The following is a 17882-nucleotide window of genomic DNA, read 5'->3' on the forward strand; positions in this document are numbered from 1 at the left end:
ATAATTTATCTCCCTGTGACAGACTAGTTGGATGCTTTTAGGCAAAAAATAGGATTGGATATGCAATTTATAAACAGTTCTGAAATTGAATCAATCATGTAAAATTTTGTATTCTACATGTTCACAAACCATTACTAATTGCTATTAAACTACTTTTATCATACATAAAATATACATTTAAGACCTTAATGAAGATTGTCTTTAATTTCTGAATCTAGCCCCCCATTTTTGCTATATTTTAGTAAAAACAAAGAAGTATTTTTGCTATTTTTCTCTCTGAATGCATTTTTAATTGCTTGCTATGCTGTGGGCACAGAAGTGGTCACTGCCATTTTCCACTGCCTGTTTCCTGTGATGGATGGTTTTATTTGTGTAGTATTACAGTTTCAACTGTGGGGAGATACTACAGATTGAAGTTTATCATATACTAGAGATCAGAGGGGGGTTCCAGTCACTAAAGTAGAAGAAAGGATTTTGTCATTGCATTAAACTGTTTTGTATGTAAAATTTTATGAAATATCCAGGGAGGAAACATTTAGAGAATTATGTATTTTATATTGGGGAATTCTGAGCTGAAGTCAAGACAGACAGGATACTTTTAGTGTTCTTACAGATTAGTTGCTTTGTTATATCCCCATCTGTGGGGAAGGTGGGTGGAAAATCAACCAACTGAAACAAAACTAGAAGAATTTGCCTAGAAATACTGGAATTTCCTGCTGTTCTCAACCAAGGGTGACAGCACTGGTCTTCCTGCTGACTACTAAATGCACTGTCAGTAGTAATATGTATTTAAAATGGAGGCTTCTCTTTTTCCCCCACTGGTATCAGTTGGTCTTATGTTGGTTCTAGACCTTTATAAGAACTTCTTCAAGAGTGAATTAAAGGCACTAAAAACCATTGCAATGGGCACTATTAGCAGATACTTGCCAGCACTGAAAATATAAGAGAAGAGGGAGGGGTATGGTAGGTTTTGTCTGGGTTTGACACAGCAATGTGATTCTAGCTGACAGATGAGAGGAATGTGATGCTTCTGTGTGTATGTCTTGGTCTGTGAATCCATGGACCCCTCAGTGGTGCTACCCTGGGAAAAGCCTGGCTGGTGGAGGAGAAAAAAAAAAAAGGCTGTGTAATACAGCCCTTTGAAGGGGGGCAAATCTTGTGTGGTGAATGAAAATCTGTTTCCAGTCCAAATGAATGTCTTGGTAGCATAATGAAGTTTCTTCCTGGGACACATAGCAGCTCGTGTTTCATCATCTCAAGACTTTAATTATTTGGGCTTTTGCATCAAGTTTCCTGTTCTTGGGATGGTTCTGCTTGACAATGGCTTTAGAAACAAATAAGTGTTTGAGCAGGCTGCAAAGTAAACCCCAAGCTATTTGCAGTTCAGTGTCACTGTGTTTTGAAAGAGATGGAGCTTTTGTAATCTGTTTTTGTTGTGATGAAAAGGACAGCATATAATGTACACAAGTATTTCAGGTAATAGAGTTTAGTGGAATCAAAATTATGTCCTTGTACTGCAAAGTCTTAGAGTAACAGGTATGGACACCTGTGTTTACAATGTATATCTGTCTGTTGGTAAATGATACACCTTATTGTACACCAGTTTTCTTAAGGCATCAGGAACTGGAGTCAGGTGCATGTATTATGGAACAGTAGCTGGAAAGCTGTTTGGGTTCCCAGAAATTCAAATGAAAAATAGGTCCATATCATGAAGAAAGAATAAATGTGTGTAGGGAAAAAAGCATTTGTCAAACCACTTGTATGTTCCACATAGGTTTCAGATTGGATGCAATAGATGTTTTCCTTTTTAATTCTGCTGTATTTTCAGATCATGCTAATTCTTTTCTTATTTTGCTCATTTTGCATTTTTCATCCCTTTTCCTCCTTTCCCTTATGTTTTAATCCTACCCCGTTTTTTCACATGACAGGAAAAAGCCAGATCACATCAGGTACCAACCAGCTTTTTATACCTTCCCAATGTTTCCTTGGCACGCAAAAAGCTCTTCATTAACCCTGCATTTAATTTTGATTACTTGCAATGGATGTATAAGTACTCAGTCTAAGAAAATAACAGAAGGATTCTGCCTGGGATGCCAGTATACCTGCTGCTCAACTCCATTAAAAGATTTAGAAAGATTGAGCTAGTTTTTAGCTAAAAAAGGAATTAAAGCCAAGTTTCTGCACTCAAACTTCTGTGCTGAGCTAAAACAAGATCAATGTCTTGCCTTTTTCCAATGGAAGTTGATGAGATTTTTTTTCTTTTCAACTGTATTGGGAATAGACATGTACTTTTAAATGTTGTGCATTCTTAATTACTCTGTTCTAATTGTGTGCTGCTAGCAACTAGAGGTGAAAACTGTTTTGGAGAATCACAAAGCACAATTCATTTTTTATGTAAAACTCAAATTTAATATTTCTTTTCAGTATTATTCACAGTTCTCAGAAACTGGAGATTTTTTCCATAAATTTTGCATTGTTTCCTATTTAATAAATAGAGTTTTGAATTGTGTAGGTATAAATGATGGAGAACATTCAATTTCTAAACAGGAACAATTATTTTAACTACCACGAAGTGAGACGGTGTGAATTACTTTAATATTCCCAAGAATGTTTCCTCCTTCACCATGCTTCCTCTTGATTTTGACAGGAGGACACACTTAAGGAAACTTCGGTAATAATCAGTATTTACTGCACACATGGTGCCTGAAGATTTATTAAAATATTTCTAGAACCTGATAGATGTGGGTTACACTATAGCAGCACCTTCAGTAGAGAGATTGTACCTCAGAAGTTCCTGGCTGTTGCTGGTGTAGACCCCCAGCAGTCTGTTTGCTACATTGAAGTGTAGAGTTTGTTGGTGGTATTTGGTTAATGAGAAATAACCTGCACCTTTTTGCCTGGACTGAAAATTTTTCTTTAACAGATTTAATTTCTCTACTAGGAAAAAAAGGGACTGAAATACTTTCAAAACTTCTAAATTAGGTTTTAAAGATGGCACAAATTTCTGTTACAATTTGTATGTTCACTTATATCCAACTGATGAGATTAGAGCTTGTTTACTAGAGTAACTCATGAAGTATTTAGCTGTAGAGCAAATGAAGCATTGCATTAATGAAGTTAATTGCACTTCCTAAGGCTCTTATTAGAGATTTGCTCCATTGCTCGTTTTCTTGGGGCAAAGCTGCTTTTTTTTCCCCTTTACCACTCCCTTTATCACTTAGGCACTGCTTTTCATGTTGTTCTGTGTTACGTTCAAAACAGCACATGAAAAAAGACGTGAGTTTATTTCCTTTTCAAGTCTGCTTTTTTGTTAAGTTTTCTATATGAATATTAGCAATAACCTGCCTTATATTTGGGAAATACTTACTAGTAAAGATGATACCTTTTCAATAGCAGTGACTAAAACGACTGCTGTTTATAAATTGAAAAAGTCAAGGATGACAGGAGATCCTGTTGCATTTTAAATTAAACATATCTGCACAACATTTGAAAAGACTGTTAAAAGGTAGAATCTCATCTGTCTATGAAACACTAACCATTCTAACAAATACTAGATTTTCTGTTTTGGATCTAACATTTTTTTGTATATATTAATTTTTCTTAACCATCTTTGTGCACTTCTTTCCATGAATGGCTTGTGGTGGTTGAATAAATACATGGGGCCCTCTTGTTACTGATAGTAGTAAACAGTAGCTTGAAGCTCAGCAGCCTGTGGAGAATAACAAGATCTGTTGCAATACGGTATTCTATTTACTGTTACCATTCAAACTACCTGGCAGTGCAGGAAAAAGTGATGTGTGGTAAAGGTGGGGTATTGGAGATAAATGAGGAATGATGCTGTGGTAAACACAGGTTTGCATTATAAGCCGGAACAAAACAAGCTGTAAATTTCATTGAATTGTTTTTTACATTCCCTTCATTTTTGTCAGTGAAAATGAAACTGTGATAATTGGTTAGCTTTTATTTTGTGCATCCCAGAAGAGCTAGAAAGGCATGGTTATGTCTACTGGGTTTTTTTCATTCAGTGGTCTGATAAAACATCATTGTCAAGAGATTTGAGGACATTTTTTTTCAAAATGTGATTTTTCCATTCTCTGAGATGTATCCTGTGTGAACAGTGAGTTTGAAATGGAAGGATACAGTTCAGAGGAGTTTTTAAGCTTTATATTATCTTTTGGATTTTACAGGATTCCTTAATTAAATCTTTTATTTGTTGTTTTCCTTCAAAGCTGAGGCTTAAGTTAGGATCCTACTTAAAAGGTTTTCATTGGGTTTGGTTTTTTTTTTAATTTTATGTACAGTGATTTGATTTTATTTCAGGATCAGAAATTTTAAGACATGCCCAATGTAGATAGATACTAAACCTGCATGGGATAGCCACACGGAAGTATTTTTAGTGCCTTAGTAAGTTAGTTTTACACCCAAAAATATTTTAGGATTAGTTTACATGGGTTCAAGTATTTTTGTTATTCAAACTATCTGAATTTGTGTTATCAAACAACTACTTAAAATTGTAACTTGCTGCTAAAATACAGAAGGAAATGTTCTTTGAAATGAAAGTGTTTTGTGTGATAGCTTAACTAATGTTGTCATAACATGAATGTGTTTGTTTAGGACTCAAATTATTTGAACCTTGCTTTCTTTTCTGTTTTGTCTCTGCTTTCCCTTTTTTCGTTATTCTCATGAAATATTTGCCAAAACTGACTGCAGCATTACTTTCTTGATTTCTTTTATGCAGTCTCTTTGTGAACTGTATGTTAGCACATCTCAGTAAAATAAGCACTGTAATATCAGTTATGTATTCTCTGGATGTCTCTTCATTTGAATAGGCGCTGGTTCTCGATACAAAATAACCAACTTGTGTACCAGAAGAAATTTAAGGTAGGAATTGAAAACTGGCTTGGCATAGTTTGGGGTTTGGGTTATGATTTTTCTGATTGACTGGGGAAACTGCCGATGTGGCATCCTGTGTCATCTTGAACAACCTACTGCTTTTTTCTAAGTTAGTGTCTCCCTTTGTAAAATGGGACTAACAGCTCCACTGACAGATTCTGAGATTCCTGTGCACTGATTGTGAGCACATACCTTATTTGCTGTGGGTTTTGTAACCTAGTTAGAGCTTTAAAAGTTGTTGGTCCCAAAAGGCTTGTGCTCACTTGCTGGCAGTCAAATATTCCATGCTGTTCTCTGAGCAGTTGCGTTTAACTCTTTCAGGACTTGCTCCCTCCAGTTACTAACTGGTTCACACACCCAATTCAGCAGTTGGGGGAAAAAAGCACAAAAGCTTCTGTTACAAAGCAGTCAGGGCTGCTGCATACATGTATTTAGTGTTGGAAATACACAGTGGTTCAACAGTCAGTATCTGCCTTGTTGCTGGTGGGAAGTGCAGCAGTTTCATGTTAGAGCAGCAAGTCCATGTCTGCCCCAAGCGATACAAACCTTTTCAGTCAGGTTTTGCGCCCCTGCTCCTTTGTTTGCTGTTCTAGAATCTGCTTTTGCACCAAGGAGATGTAGCTGTTCTTCAGGCTGGAAAAAAATAGAGACTGTATGGAGACGGTGGGGGAGAAAAAAGAGGAAAGAGCTTATGGCCATTAATTCCTCTTCACTGCAAACAGACTGGGATCAGAGGCTGTTCCTTGTTATCTGATGCTGTCAAATCAAGGGGCTGCATTTCTGTGGTGGGAAAGGAAACACACAGCTGAGTTTGTGTGAGCATGTTGGATTGGGCGTTTTGTGTTTGTGAATTCTTGTTGCTCTTTTTTTTTAACTGCACCTTCAAAATGCTGTTAGCTCAGAATGGAATTCTTATGAATTGAATCAAATTTTCAAAACCATTGCATTCAGCTTCTGTTTTTTTTTTCTATTTAACACTTAAAATACTGCTGATTTAAGTGTAACTTTTTTGATTTAAATGTGAGTTAATTGCATTTCTTAGAGTATCTTTGTAGTTTGAATACTGTTGTTTAAATTTAAGGTGTTGATTATTCAGTGGATTGGATTATAGGTAAAAAGAAATTCTCCAAAGTTTGGAAAATTAAAATTTCATTGGATATAACTTAAACATTAAAATTTATCTAAATATATCCCGTATATATCTAAGTATTTCCAAATCCACTGTGTTCAAATTTTATTTTTATGGGAAAAAAAATCAGTGTAATCAGGCAAATAAAATTCAATGATTAATTATTCAGGATTAAATTATTATCTTATTATCAACTAAATTTTTTTCTCTGTGACTTTTTTGTTAATTTCTGTCTCTTAGGATAATCCCACAGTAGTTGTTGAAGACTTGCGGCTCTGCACAGTTAAACACTGTGAAGACATAGAAAGACGTTTCTGTTTTGAGGTGGTTTCTCCAACAAAGTAAGGAGAAGCGATGGAGTATGTTTATTTAAAAATAAGAATCATTACTTGTAGTTGTTTTAAAATGTAAGATTAACATTTCTCTTGGGATAGATCAAAACAGGAAAAGTATCTGAAAAATTCTGTTCTCTGAAATTTTGGCTGAAAGTACGTGATGCTGTGAGAAGTGTTCCTGGTATTTAATTTACTTTTGGCATTAAAATAAGCATGCATTCTTGTGCTTTTTGCATAAATGGCTTGTCGTGCAGGGCTCTGCTGTGGCTTAGTAGTAGCTGATACTATCAGCTGCTTAGTAATGTAGGAAATAGGTCTCAGTTTCTCCACATTTCTGATTGGTGCAATGAGAGAGAAGCACGTTAATAAACTGTTGTCTCAGTGATGTTAAATTCTACTTCAGATTGCACTAAATGAAGCTACCAAATAATTTTCTTTTTCTGCTCCAGCAGTGCATTGGCTGTACTTAAGGAATTCTGGCATCCTGCCACAGCAAGGGCAGGACATTAATTCCTCATTAGTGATTTTAAGTTAGGACTGTATTTAAGTTTTTGATATGAGGTCAACTTGCTTTTAGGTTTGGAGGTTATCTACACTCTCCACTCCTTTCTCTTCTGAGTAGATTGCTGTCCATCCTGATGTTTGCATCCCCAGTTGTGGTTCACTATAACATGCATTTTGCTCTTGCTTGCCTGTGTGTTTTCAACCCATAAGTGTTGGAACAGTTTTATAGCTCATGACGTGTTTCTTTTACTGTAGATGAGAAAAGTAGTTCTTTCTTTGTCAGAGAGCTTTAAAATTACTCTCTCTTGATCTCAGTGAATGAAATTGTTTTCACAGACTGATACCTGTGTCTTGTGTCACGGGGGTAAAATGCATTTGAGGATATAAAATAAAATCGGAATAAGAAAAGGAATAGGAAGCTAAGCCATTGTCAGTGTTTTTGGAAGAGTCATTTCTGTATCTATTAGCATTACTTGCAAATAATTTTGAAATAAAAGGTTTGCAGCTCACAAAGGCTCGGCTGCTTTGTTATCTTAAAATAAATGTGTTTATTAGATGATGCCTACTAAACAATATCCTTGTGATTGCAAGAAACTTGCTCCATATAAACAGACCCCTGAATAATGTGTTGTTGAATGTCAGCTGCTTGGGCACTTTCTCTGAGTACTTTATGATTTGTCACAGGAGTTGCATGCTTCAGGCTGACTCGGAAAAGCTGCGGCAGGCGTGGATTAAGGCTGTGCAGACCAGTATTGCCACAGCATACAGAGAGAAAGGGGATGAATCTGAGGTGAGTTTAACAATCCACCAAACAAAAAAAGCCCCCTTTTTAGGTCCTGAAGCTTTTGAATATATAAAACCTCTTTTAATGAGGGGGAAGGAAAAAAGCAGTCATTGTTTGTCTTCCAGTAGAAATGCAATGAAATTTTGAAGGCTGAGAATTATATCTAATCTGTCTTTCACTTCATCATGTTAGTATTACTATGGCCTGTATGTTTTTTTGAGATTTTTCTGTAGTGTGATTAAAAATCATGGGATATTCTTATATTCAGGTTTATATATCTTCTAAAAAGTAAACCTTTTTTTTTTTTAGTTCTGTGGCTTGCCTTGGCAGAAGAGACTTTTCATGGATTTTAGTGCACAGTCAGTATCTGCGGGACTTTAATTTCTTTAGTTTAGCATGTGTTTCTTAATTGGTTTGTGTCTTTTCTCTTTTAGAAACAGGAAAAGAAATCATCCCCTTCTACTGGGAGCCTAGAATCTGGGAGTGAGACAAAAGAGAAGTTGTTGAAAGGAGAGAGTGCTCTGCAGCGAGTCCAGTGTATTCCTGGTAATGCTGCCTGCTGTGACTGTGGTTTGGCAGATCCTCGTTGGGCCAGTATCAACCTGGGAATCACATTGTGCATCGAGTGCTCTGGGATACACAGGTTGGGGAACTCCTCACAACTGCATTTGATTTGTGCACTGGCTTAATTAGGAAGGGTGGTGTTTGCCTCTTCAAAGGTATATTGAAAGAAAATTACAGACCTTTGTTTATAAATAGAATTAAGGTAACTGCTTTATTTGCATAAATTAATGGTAATCTGTCTGAGCTAAGATAAAACATGTAGTTACAGATTAGGTTTTTTTTCATGTTGTTTAGGAGCTTGGGAGTCCACTTTTCAAAAGTAAGGTCTTTAACATTGGATTCATGGGAACCTGAACTCCTAAAGGTATAGTATTTTTCAAACAGGTTTCTATTTGGTACTTGTTGTTCTAAAGCCTTTGCATCACAAACTTCAATGCAGGAAAAACACATTTGTACCCAGCGTGTATCTTGCAGTTTTGAGCAGAAAATGTTTATAGTTGTGTGTTGGTTTATTTTAATTCACACTTTCTTATACTCCATAGTAATTTGTGCTACAAACTTGCAATTCAGAACAACTTACAACACCTTCAGGTTCCGGAGTGCACTCTGACTAGCAAGTTTCTTCTGATACATTCAACATCTAAAAAGGCAAATCTGTTTACAAACCAATGATGTCTTTCAGTGGGCTGAAAATTTTGGAAGTGATATATCAGCCTAAAGCATGATCATACTCAAAAATTTGAATATCAGCTCTTAACAGTGGGATGCTTCTGGCCTATAGGAGAGTACTCATGCAACTGCTGTTGTATGCTATTTGTGTGCCAAATTTCTAGCTTGAGCCATGGTTATAAAACTTATGTGACACTGAAGTCCTGAAATAGGAACTCGTGCATGGATGCATGTGTGCATCTGGATAATTTGTGCAAAGCATTTGCTTCTACCTGTGATGTTCTGGCACTTAGGAATTGTTTCTCTATTCTGAACAATCAAAAGACAATGTGCTTTGTGGCTAAATAATTTCTTTATCAATGTGTTCATCCTGAGAAAACAACCAACCAATCCTCAATGCCCACTCCAAACAAAATGAGCTGTACCTCTAGTACTAGTCATGTAAATGCCAGAACTAAGTATTCTACCTGGTATTAGAAACAAGAAGTCTGTTCATTGCAATCAAAAGGGTTAAATTCTCCTTAAGTAGGCTTTTGTCTTTGTTCTTTTTCTGTAGTTGAATCAGATTATGGTTTGGCAAAAATGTCCATATAGTAAGGTGGAGTACAACTGATAAAATTGTCTCTTGCTGGTGGGGTAAGAACAGCTCCTGGCAAAGCTGGTAGAAAAAAGCACCTTTGTCAATGAGGCCTGCAGGTGCCATTCTGGTGGTTGTTTTTTCAGGCACTTTAAAAGTGACTGGGTTTTTTTTGTCATCTTACTCAGAATTTGGTGTCTCTATTCACTGATTGTTTCATTTTTATCATATAAACTCATGCTTATTTCTGTAAGTGTACTTTTACCAGTGAAAACACTAAGTTGTAAATATAGGCTGAGTGAGATTAAAAACAACTGAATAGATAGATAAAGCTTTTTGCAACTATATTTGAATTTATTTATTTTGCTTTATAGCTTATGTGTGAATTGGGAAATGATGTTATAAATAGAATATATGAAGCGAAATTGGAAAAAGTGGGAGTAAAGAAGCCACAATCTGGAAGTCAAAGGTAGTATTTTACCAGCAGTGCCTGTTGCTTCCTTTTACTGTTGCTTCCTTCAGCCTCCACCTGTAAAAGATGATGCCAATTAACTGTGTTACACTCCTTTAGTGTCCTCATTTCCCTGTATCACCAGTATGTCTTACTCTCTCCCTTTTCTCACTCTCTCTCTGTATTGGATCTTCCTTCTGTTGGTCCCTTTCTGCTTCTCCCGTTCATTTGTTCTTTTTGTGATCTCACTCCCTCCTTTTGATGACAGCTCTAGAGCATCACTGTGGACATTTGGATTTTGTTTCCTCTCTGCTGGGTACCAGCTCAGCCAGCTGTACTCTGTGTGAGTGCTCCTGGAAGGAGCTTGTGCCTGTTCCTTTTGTTTACAGTGACTTTGCTGTTCCGTTTGACTCTTGTTCCACTGATCCTCAGACTGTTCTCATCTTCCTGCCTACACTGTACATGAACTCTGCTGCTTTACAGCAGCCTTCAAATCATTGTACTGCTGTCTTCTATTTTTCTGGTGCCAATCTGTGTTTGAAGGTCGATTCCAAATACTTTGTGCTGCTGTATAGGATGTCTCTTAAAACTTGCATTTTTACTACCTTTCCGTTCTGTGCTGCTTGCTGCCCAGCAGTTTTATAGTATAGAAACTGCATTTTATGAAGTGTTGGCAGTTTGGAGACAGTGATGATAATAGAAACAAAGTAGGAGATTTGCTAGATATTCCTTCTAGTGGTAATTGCTTTTTAGCAGTTTCAATGCAATAATTACTGCCCCTTTTATCAGTTTGGCACAACTGCTGTTGTGTCTTAAGCTTATAACCTCAGGCCACAAGGAAAAATACTTCAGTATGTGATATGGAACTGATGGCTGTGCCTGCCTAAGGCTTGTTATTGTTTTCTTGTCTAATCTTAATGTTCCCGTAACAAATGTTGCAATTTATATTTACATAAGAAACTAAATATATGTTTATTAATAGGTTATTAACAATGTAAACATGTATGAAGGTTTAATACAGGTAACATACAGTAACTAATGCTTATTTCTTCTACATACCACTTTCCAAAGTCTGTCTGACAGTAAACACATGATTGTGAACTTAACAAAATTACTTTATTTTGAGCCTTATGCAAAATGTCATTGAGAATCCCAAAAGTGACAGTGTGCTTTGCATCTTTCTGAAAATGTGCTATAGGTGTGTCTTATATACCATGCCAGTTTTCGTTACTGACTTTAGTACAAAATAGACATTCTTTTAATACATGAAAATACTAAAATATTAGCTTACTAACTCCAGGGATTTTGTATATGACAGGCAGGAGAAGGAGGCATACATCAGAGCAAAGTATGTGGAAAGAAAGTTTGTAGAGAAGCAAGCTGCATCAGTACCTCTGCCTGAGCCTGGAACAAAAGTTTTGCCTCCAAGTCAGGAAGAGAAAAGGCACAGTGGCCCTGAAAAATCCCTTTTGGCAGGGGAACAAGGGGCAGCATCCCAAAAAGGTATTTTCACACTTCTCTCTTTAGCTATATTACCCATCTTCTTTTTAAGGTAACATATTTTTATATTAATTGACTTCTGCCTCGTGCAGAGAATTTAGAATCTGTTTTTTGATGTGTTGTAGCCTAGTGTATAGCGTAGGGGAGAAAAGACTTCTTCAGAGCTGTGCATTTTTACATGGGGAAGGATTTGGAATGGGGATGCTTTTAATTCAGAATCATATTAACCACCTTCTTTCCTCCGTATTTTCATCCTTGATTTCTCCAATAACGTTCTTTCCTGCCCTGTCCCTTCCCTACTGCCTGCTTTGTGCTTTGCTAACCTGCATGTCCCAGCGGTTGCTGTAAGTAGCGACGAGGCGAGGCGGGAGTCTCTGTTCTGTCCTGATGAACTTGATTCACTCTTCTCCTACTTTGATACCTCTTCAAAGCTCCGTAGTAGTAAGTACTACAGCTGTGGCGTGTTCAGTATTTGCACTAGTGATCCATTGTGTGTTGTGGCCATCTCCTTGCTTCAATCTGTTGTCTCCAGGCTGCTGCATTGCTTAGTATTTTCATGAAATAATTTAAGCTTTTTTACTTATCCTGATTTTTTTTTTCATTTCTAGTTGTCTTTGACAGTTATTATTATTATTATGGTTACAAAATGTGACTTCATATTTTTCTATGGATGCATTAAGAATACTGAACAAGAACAGGCCATTTTTTAAAAAATTGTGTTCAAGACCAAGTACAATAGCTTGCTTTGTTATCATGGTATCTCTGAGGAGCAGGTAGCTTCAGCTCTGCATAGTAATTGCAGTTTCTCCCCAAAACAGTCCGAAGCAGTGACAGTGGGATCCAGCCGAGCACTGATGACAGCAGAGAACACCTTGCCTCTACCATATCAGCCAACAGTTTGTATGAAGCAGGTGTGTTAGGCTTTGCACGTTAAGATGAAAATTTAATCACTTGGCAGCATTTTTTTTTTGTAAAAAAGGTTAATGCTTGGTAATACAATTCATGTCTGCTATCCTGGTCGAAATGCTTTTAGCAAGGGTAAAATTTGCCTAAGTGATCTTTCCTTTGTTCTTGCTACCAAAAATGACATTTAATCCTTCTAAATGGCTTCAAAGAATTATGTTTTGGGTTTTTTTCCAGTCAGATGAGACTGATGCCAAAATATTGATTTTTTTGCAGAGAGAAGTGCTGCATTTTGAGAAAGACAAGTCTCCACAAAAATGCATGATCCTTTTATAAATAAATAAATCTGCAGAGATAGAATTCCTCTTGAGTCACAGATAATAGGCTTTTATGTGTTACTTGTGCATTCTTGCTTAATTTTTCCATTCCTTATTTATGTGAAATTGACAGAGTCTTTAAACATCATTCCCTCAACTCAGAATTTCTATTAGGTGATGAATGAAGTTATTTGTTCATTTTAGCACGCTGTTCTGACAGAGATGTATTTGAGTATAGCTTCTCAAAATTTCCAAAGCATTTCTTTATAAAGCAGACTTATTCTTCTACATCAAAATACTCTTTTAAGGTATGTTGTAAATCCAGTAGTTCACAGGTGCTATTGTGGGCAGGCAGTATGTGGCTTGGATCTTTTTTGATTATGTTGTAGAAATGTTTATGATGCTGTAACTCACAAAAGCTTCTAGGTAACAACATCTTTATGTCCCAGACTTCACTCCATATAACCGTTATTGAGATGAAGAGAAAGATTATGCTTTAGTCCAAAAGATTATAGCCACAGCAAGTAATTGGTAAATGACAATGGTATCTGTTAACAAAAATTAGGTCAGAACAGTATTAGCCTCATACTCAGGTGTTGCGGATAAAGATATATTTGTATGACTGCATCTCTGCAGAAAATGAGTTTTATTCCTGTCTTGCAGTTTACAGTAAAACACATTCCAAATCTCAAACAATTTCTTAGAAATTGCATGGAATATGTAGATTGAAGTATATACACATGTGCCAGTAATGGGGAGAGAATGTTTTCTGTGCAGTAATAGTTCTGTGAAGAGACCATGCCTGAATGCTGGAGCTAAAGGCATATGTGAATTCACCTGGCAGAATGGGGCAACAATACATAGCATTCTGCAAAAGCTGAGCTACCTATTCCCAGAGAAATTATATTTTGATCAGAATTCCAAGAGGTACCTTGTAAAAGAGGAATTAGGTAAGCAATTTTTTTTTTCTTTTTAGAAGGAGACAAGCAAGAGTCTCCAGTGTTCTGTGACTCCAAGCAGCCTAGTCCAGGACTGCAGTTGTATCGAGCTGCCTTTGAGAAAAATCTTCCTCACATGGCAGAAGCATTGGCTCATGGAGCTGAAGTAAACTGGGTCAACGTGGAAGAAAACAAAGCAACACCACTCATTCAGGCAGTGCGAGGGGTATGTGATATACAGCACTGGTGATGGGGGAGGAGAGCAAGGGAAATAATGGTATTTCTGTGTCACTGTTCCTTTTGAGCTGCTTGCTTCCCTAATGAATGATAATGTGATGCTGAAGTTGTGTTTACAGTGTTCTTTCAGAGTTATTTCTGAAATATTTTTTTCCTGTTAATGCTTTGTTTGGAATTCTATGTCCTAGTAGTGTTTAAAGTTGATATGGAAGCAACTCCCTTTTGTTTCCTTTGCCAGGTGGCTCAGTGGTGAGAAGGCAGTAGAGGTTTGCTTTGATTCTAGAGATCTGGTGCTGAGGTTTTTCTTTGTTTTGATTCCATAGGGTTCGTTGGTTACTTGTGAATTTTTGCTGCAGAATGGGGCCAATGTGAACATCCGAGACATGAAAGGAAGGGGGCCCCTGCACCATGCCACAGTTCTAGGACACACTGGGTAACTCACTGCCCCACAATTTGTACATGGCCATTCTTTTGTAGTTGTTCATGTGAAGCTTCTTCATTGACCCAGATATTCTGATATTTTAATATTATTTCAAGTGATACAAGTTTTTCTTAAGCTCTGGTTGTGAGAGAGGAAATAATATTATGATTTAGCAGTCTCATCCACTAGCAAAACACATGTTTTCTAATGTGGATTAAATAAATGGCTTGCTTACTACTCTGTTAACTTGTTCTAGGTGAACTGCACAATTTTGGTATATATGAGACTTTTGGTGATTTAAGCTAAATATATTGTATCTAGCTTGACTTTATTAGCTTTTTTGCTTTATTTTCAAAAGTATTCTTCAATGTTTTTTTTCTAAACAGGCAAGTGTGCTTATTCCTAAAACGAGGAGCAAACCAGCATGCCACTGATGAAGATGGGAAAGATCCATTGAGTATAGCAGTGGAAGCTGCAAATGCAGATATTGTAACACTGTAAGTTGTACCTTCTGTTTTCTGACTAGAGAACTTAGATTTTGCTATTCTGTTTCAAGTTAAAAATACAAGAAATGTCAAAATTCCTTTACATAGAAACACAACGGAGCAAAAAAAAATCAATATACTCTGTCTGTAGATGACCTCTTTGGTGTGAGATTCAGGAGAGTGTTGTAGGTCTTGCATTGTAGCCTTTTTTGTGCTATAAAGATGACATTATTCCTTTTGTTTTCTGCATGGCAGGTTGCGTTTAGCGAGGATGAATGAAGAAATGCGTGAATCAGAAGGACTCTATGGGCAGCCAGGTCAATACTCTACTAATAACCACACTGAAATGCAGTATAAGAAGTGTATACAGGAATTTATCAGTTTACAATTAGACTCTTAGTGTCTGAGGAAAATTTAAGATTGCTTCATACAATAATGTTTTTTATAAACAAACACATTCTAAAGCTTCATTGAAATTCAGTGGTGTGAGTTTGTCAGAGTACTTAGGGGAACCTAAAAGGAGACTGTTTAAAGAGCATTATTATAGCAGTGTGTTACCACAGCCATGACCACCCTATTTTGCTGATAGTTGTCCACAGTTTTCTCCTATTGCTGTTCCATTGACATTTGTGTAATGTTAGGATTTACCTGACATTATTTAGTAGCAACTTTCTGACTCAGCTTGCTCAGAGACAGTTGAAAGGTTCATCTTATTCCAGTACACCATTCTCGTTCTTGTGGAATGGTCTGCTTTTTCTTTCTTGGTGAAAAATCGCTTGCACACCAATGTAAAAAATATTTCAAACTGACTCCAGACAGGAAAGTATTATTTCCTTAAATTTTATTTTTAAATATTTTTATTTGTTAAGATACTAATAAGAAACAAAAAAGTCATTCTTAAGTATGTATTTTTATATGCATAGTTTCTTTGTGTTTGGTTAAAAAACAAATAGAATCTGGCAGATACTTGAGCCAACTCCAGCGAGAAAGTAACAAATTATATTTAATTATATATTATATAATTATATTTAATGCATATGTGCAACTTTATTCTCAGGCACTCAGTCCTAATTTACACCATGTTGTGATGTGATATTTGCTTCCATAGGAAGGTAATTTAATGCAAATACCAGTAATGAAGGGACACTTGAATGTGAAGTTAGCTAAAAACACCCTGCTATTCCTGGCAGAAGTGAAAGGTGAACCTTATTTGTCAGGTTGAGTGCTGAGTACTCTCAGTTCACTCCGATAAAGCTCCTTATGTGTTTTCCACTGATTCATGAGGATTGGGCAGGGGGGATGTTACCAGATTGGAGCAGTAGAATCTAGAGACTGCAGTTGATGCAATCTGATCCAGATACTGTACAGCTGATAAGGTGAGATTGACAGTGAAGAGTAGATTTGTCGCAACAGACAGAGCTTGCCCAAAATCATGGGGAAGCTTTCATTAGAATAACTTCTGAAATTAATGCCCAAGCTGTAGCACAGAGTCCCAGCCAGGAGAACTTAATGTATCTTTGGATAGCACAGCTCTGCCCCCTTAACTCTGTTACTTGTTGAAGTCTCTTTTAAAAGTTGGAGTCAATATTTGAGTGTTTTGAATGTATCTGCTATAGAAGGGTTATGTCAGTGTAAGCACAAAACTTGTCTGCTGTCATGAGATGTCATGTCTTTCTGTGGTTTTAAGAGATGCAGGTCTTTTTCACTGCATATACATGTTAAATTATCTGCACTGCCCTTACTTTAGAACTCCAGTGTTCCAAAATTATGATTCTAGAAGAAAAGGAGGGTTTTCAAGACAATTGTCATGTTTGCTGGTAGCTATGTGAGGGTAAATATCATTGTACGAGTTTGCTGTCATCAGACTGAAGCCAACTGCCTACTTCTCAGCTCTAGCAATGCAGCTGATAAATAAATGCTCATGTAGCTAATGGCATCAAAATTAATAATTTAAATATATATGGCTGGTTTGAGCTACTGAGAGAATGAACAGATTGCTTTGCAAGGTACAGTTGGTCTTCCAAAACATTCCTGGAATGGGAACTAGCTGAAACCAGCTTTAAAAGGTTATTTCTGGTGGTAGAAGCCATATGCACCGTAGTACTGTTTCTGTATAATACTTGAGTGCTCATCTCCTGGTGCTACAGTACGTCTTGCTAACTCTTTGATATTAGCATTGCTACTTTTTCTTCCTACCTTTTCTTGAATGTATGATGTGTGCCTTTTGAGTTACTCTGGTGTTAAATGGTAAAGCAGTGTTACAGTATTTTTGTACATAGAATCTGCACTTTAGGGAAAACATTGCTTGGAAAGGGAACTTCCAGAATTCAATTTTAAAGTAGAATTTTAAAATAATGATAAGGTTTACAGTATTAAGCATTTTAATGCAACATAAAAACTAAAGGGGCACTTTATTTTAGTCTATTTTTGTATGTAATGTTTTTGTTATGTAATAGAGACAAAGCCAGAGCCACGATGTATCTTGCAAAAATAGCTTTTTTTTCTTTCAAGTTAATTTGAAAGAACCAGGTGTGGCGACTTGAACTGCAGTTCTTGTTCACCAGTGGAACCCACTTCTGTATTAAAAGCGTAATTGCTTTAATCACAGAAGCCTAATTCTGCTTCTGCCCTTCATAGCTGTTCTTTTGGTGAATGTTACAGCTCCATTCTGTGCTGGTCTCCCAGAGCAAGCAGTTCTCAGGGGCTGTTACAATAAAACCTGTCCTGTGCCTGCTTCATCTCTAGAACACAGAATCACTGAATGGTTTGGGTTGGAAGGGACCTTAAAGATCATCTAGTTCCAACCTCCCTGCCATGGGCAGGGATACTATACTTGAAATTAAATCTGAAAACCAAAAGGGAATTTCTCTAGATCTGACTTTTCCTAGTAGAGCAGTATTGAATGTATTCATCTTTTAAAATCTGGGAATAATTGTATTACTGCCATGTTAAATATTTCTGGAAGGTCAGTTATTATTTGTGGAAGTGTTTTTAGAGGAATGGAGTCTCATCTCCAAAAGAATAATAGCTTTAACATTGGAAATGTGCATTAAAAATTGAAAAACAAAACAATGTAACTTTTCCCAGTAGTGCAAACTTTTAAGCACAAAAACATTCTTTTCTTCCACAGTCATGTTAGGAAAAAAAAATCTTCATATTCAATGTACACGATGAG

The 17882-nt window shown here is 36.6% G+C and overlaps 1 protein-coding gene across 4 annotated transcripts in view; it reads left to right on the forward strand.

Annotated features, from left to right (window-relative positions):
- The window catches only part of ACAP2 (ArfGAP with coiled-coil, ankyrin repeat and PH domains 2), a 59904-nt gene that overhangs the window by 40034 nt on the left and 1988 nt on the right, over positions 1-17882 (forward strand). Inside the window, exons 11-24 of one of the 4 annotated variants that reach the window (XM_066193315.1) lie at positions 1929-1949; positions 4830-4881; positions 6263-6363; positions 7546-7651; positions 8080-8288; positions 8504-8573; positions 9830-9924; positions 11225-11409; positions 11743-11847; positions 12225-12317; positions 13603-13790; positions 14125-14234; positions 14609-14719; positions 14963-15024. In XM_066193315.1, the coding sequence (XP_066049412.1) occupies positions 1929-1949; positions 4830-4881; positions 6263-6363; positions 7546-7651; positions 8080-8288; positions 8504-8573; positions 9830-9924; positions 11225-11409; positions 11743-11847; positions 12225-12317; positions 13603-13790; positions 14125-14234; positions 14609-14719; positions 14963-15024 (1508 nt within the window). The remainder of the gene's footprint in view (positions 1-1928; positions 1950-4829; positions 4882-6262; positions 6364-7545; positions 7652-8079; positions 8289-8503; positions 8574-9829; positions 9925-11224; positions 11410-11742; positions 11848-12224; positions 12318-13602; positions 13791-14124; positions 14235-14608; positions 14720-14962; positions 15025-17882) is intronic. The other 3 variants (XM_066193317.1, XM_066193316.1, XM_066193318.1) reach the window with 3 other exon arrangements.

This window comes from Chamaea fasciata, unplaced genomic scaffold (assembly GCF_029207755.1).
Source record: "Chamaea fasciata isolate MVZ Bird 193981 ecotype frontalis unplaced genomic scaffold, bChaFas1.0.hap1 SCAF_11, whole genome shotgun sequence".
NCBI lineage: Eukaryota > Metazoa > Chordata > Aves > Passeriformes > Sylviidae > Chamaea > Chamaea fasciata.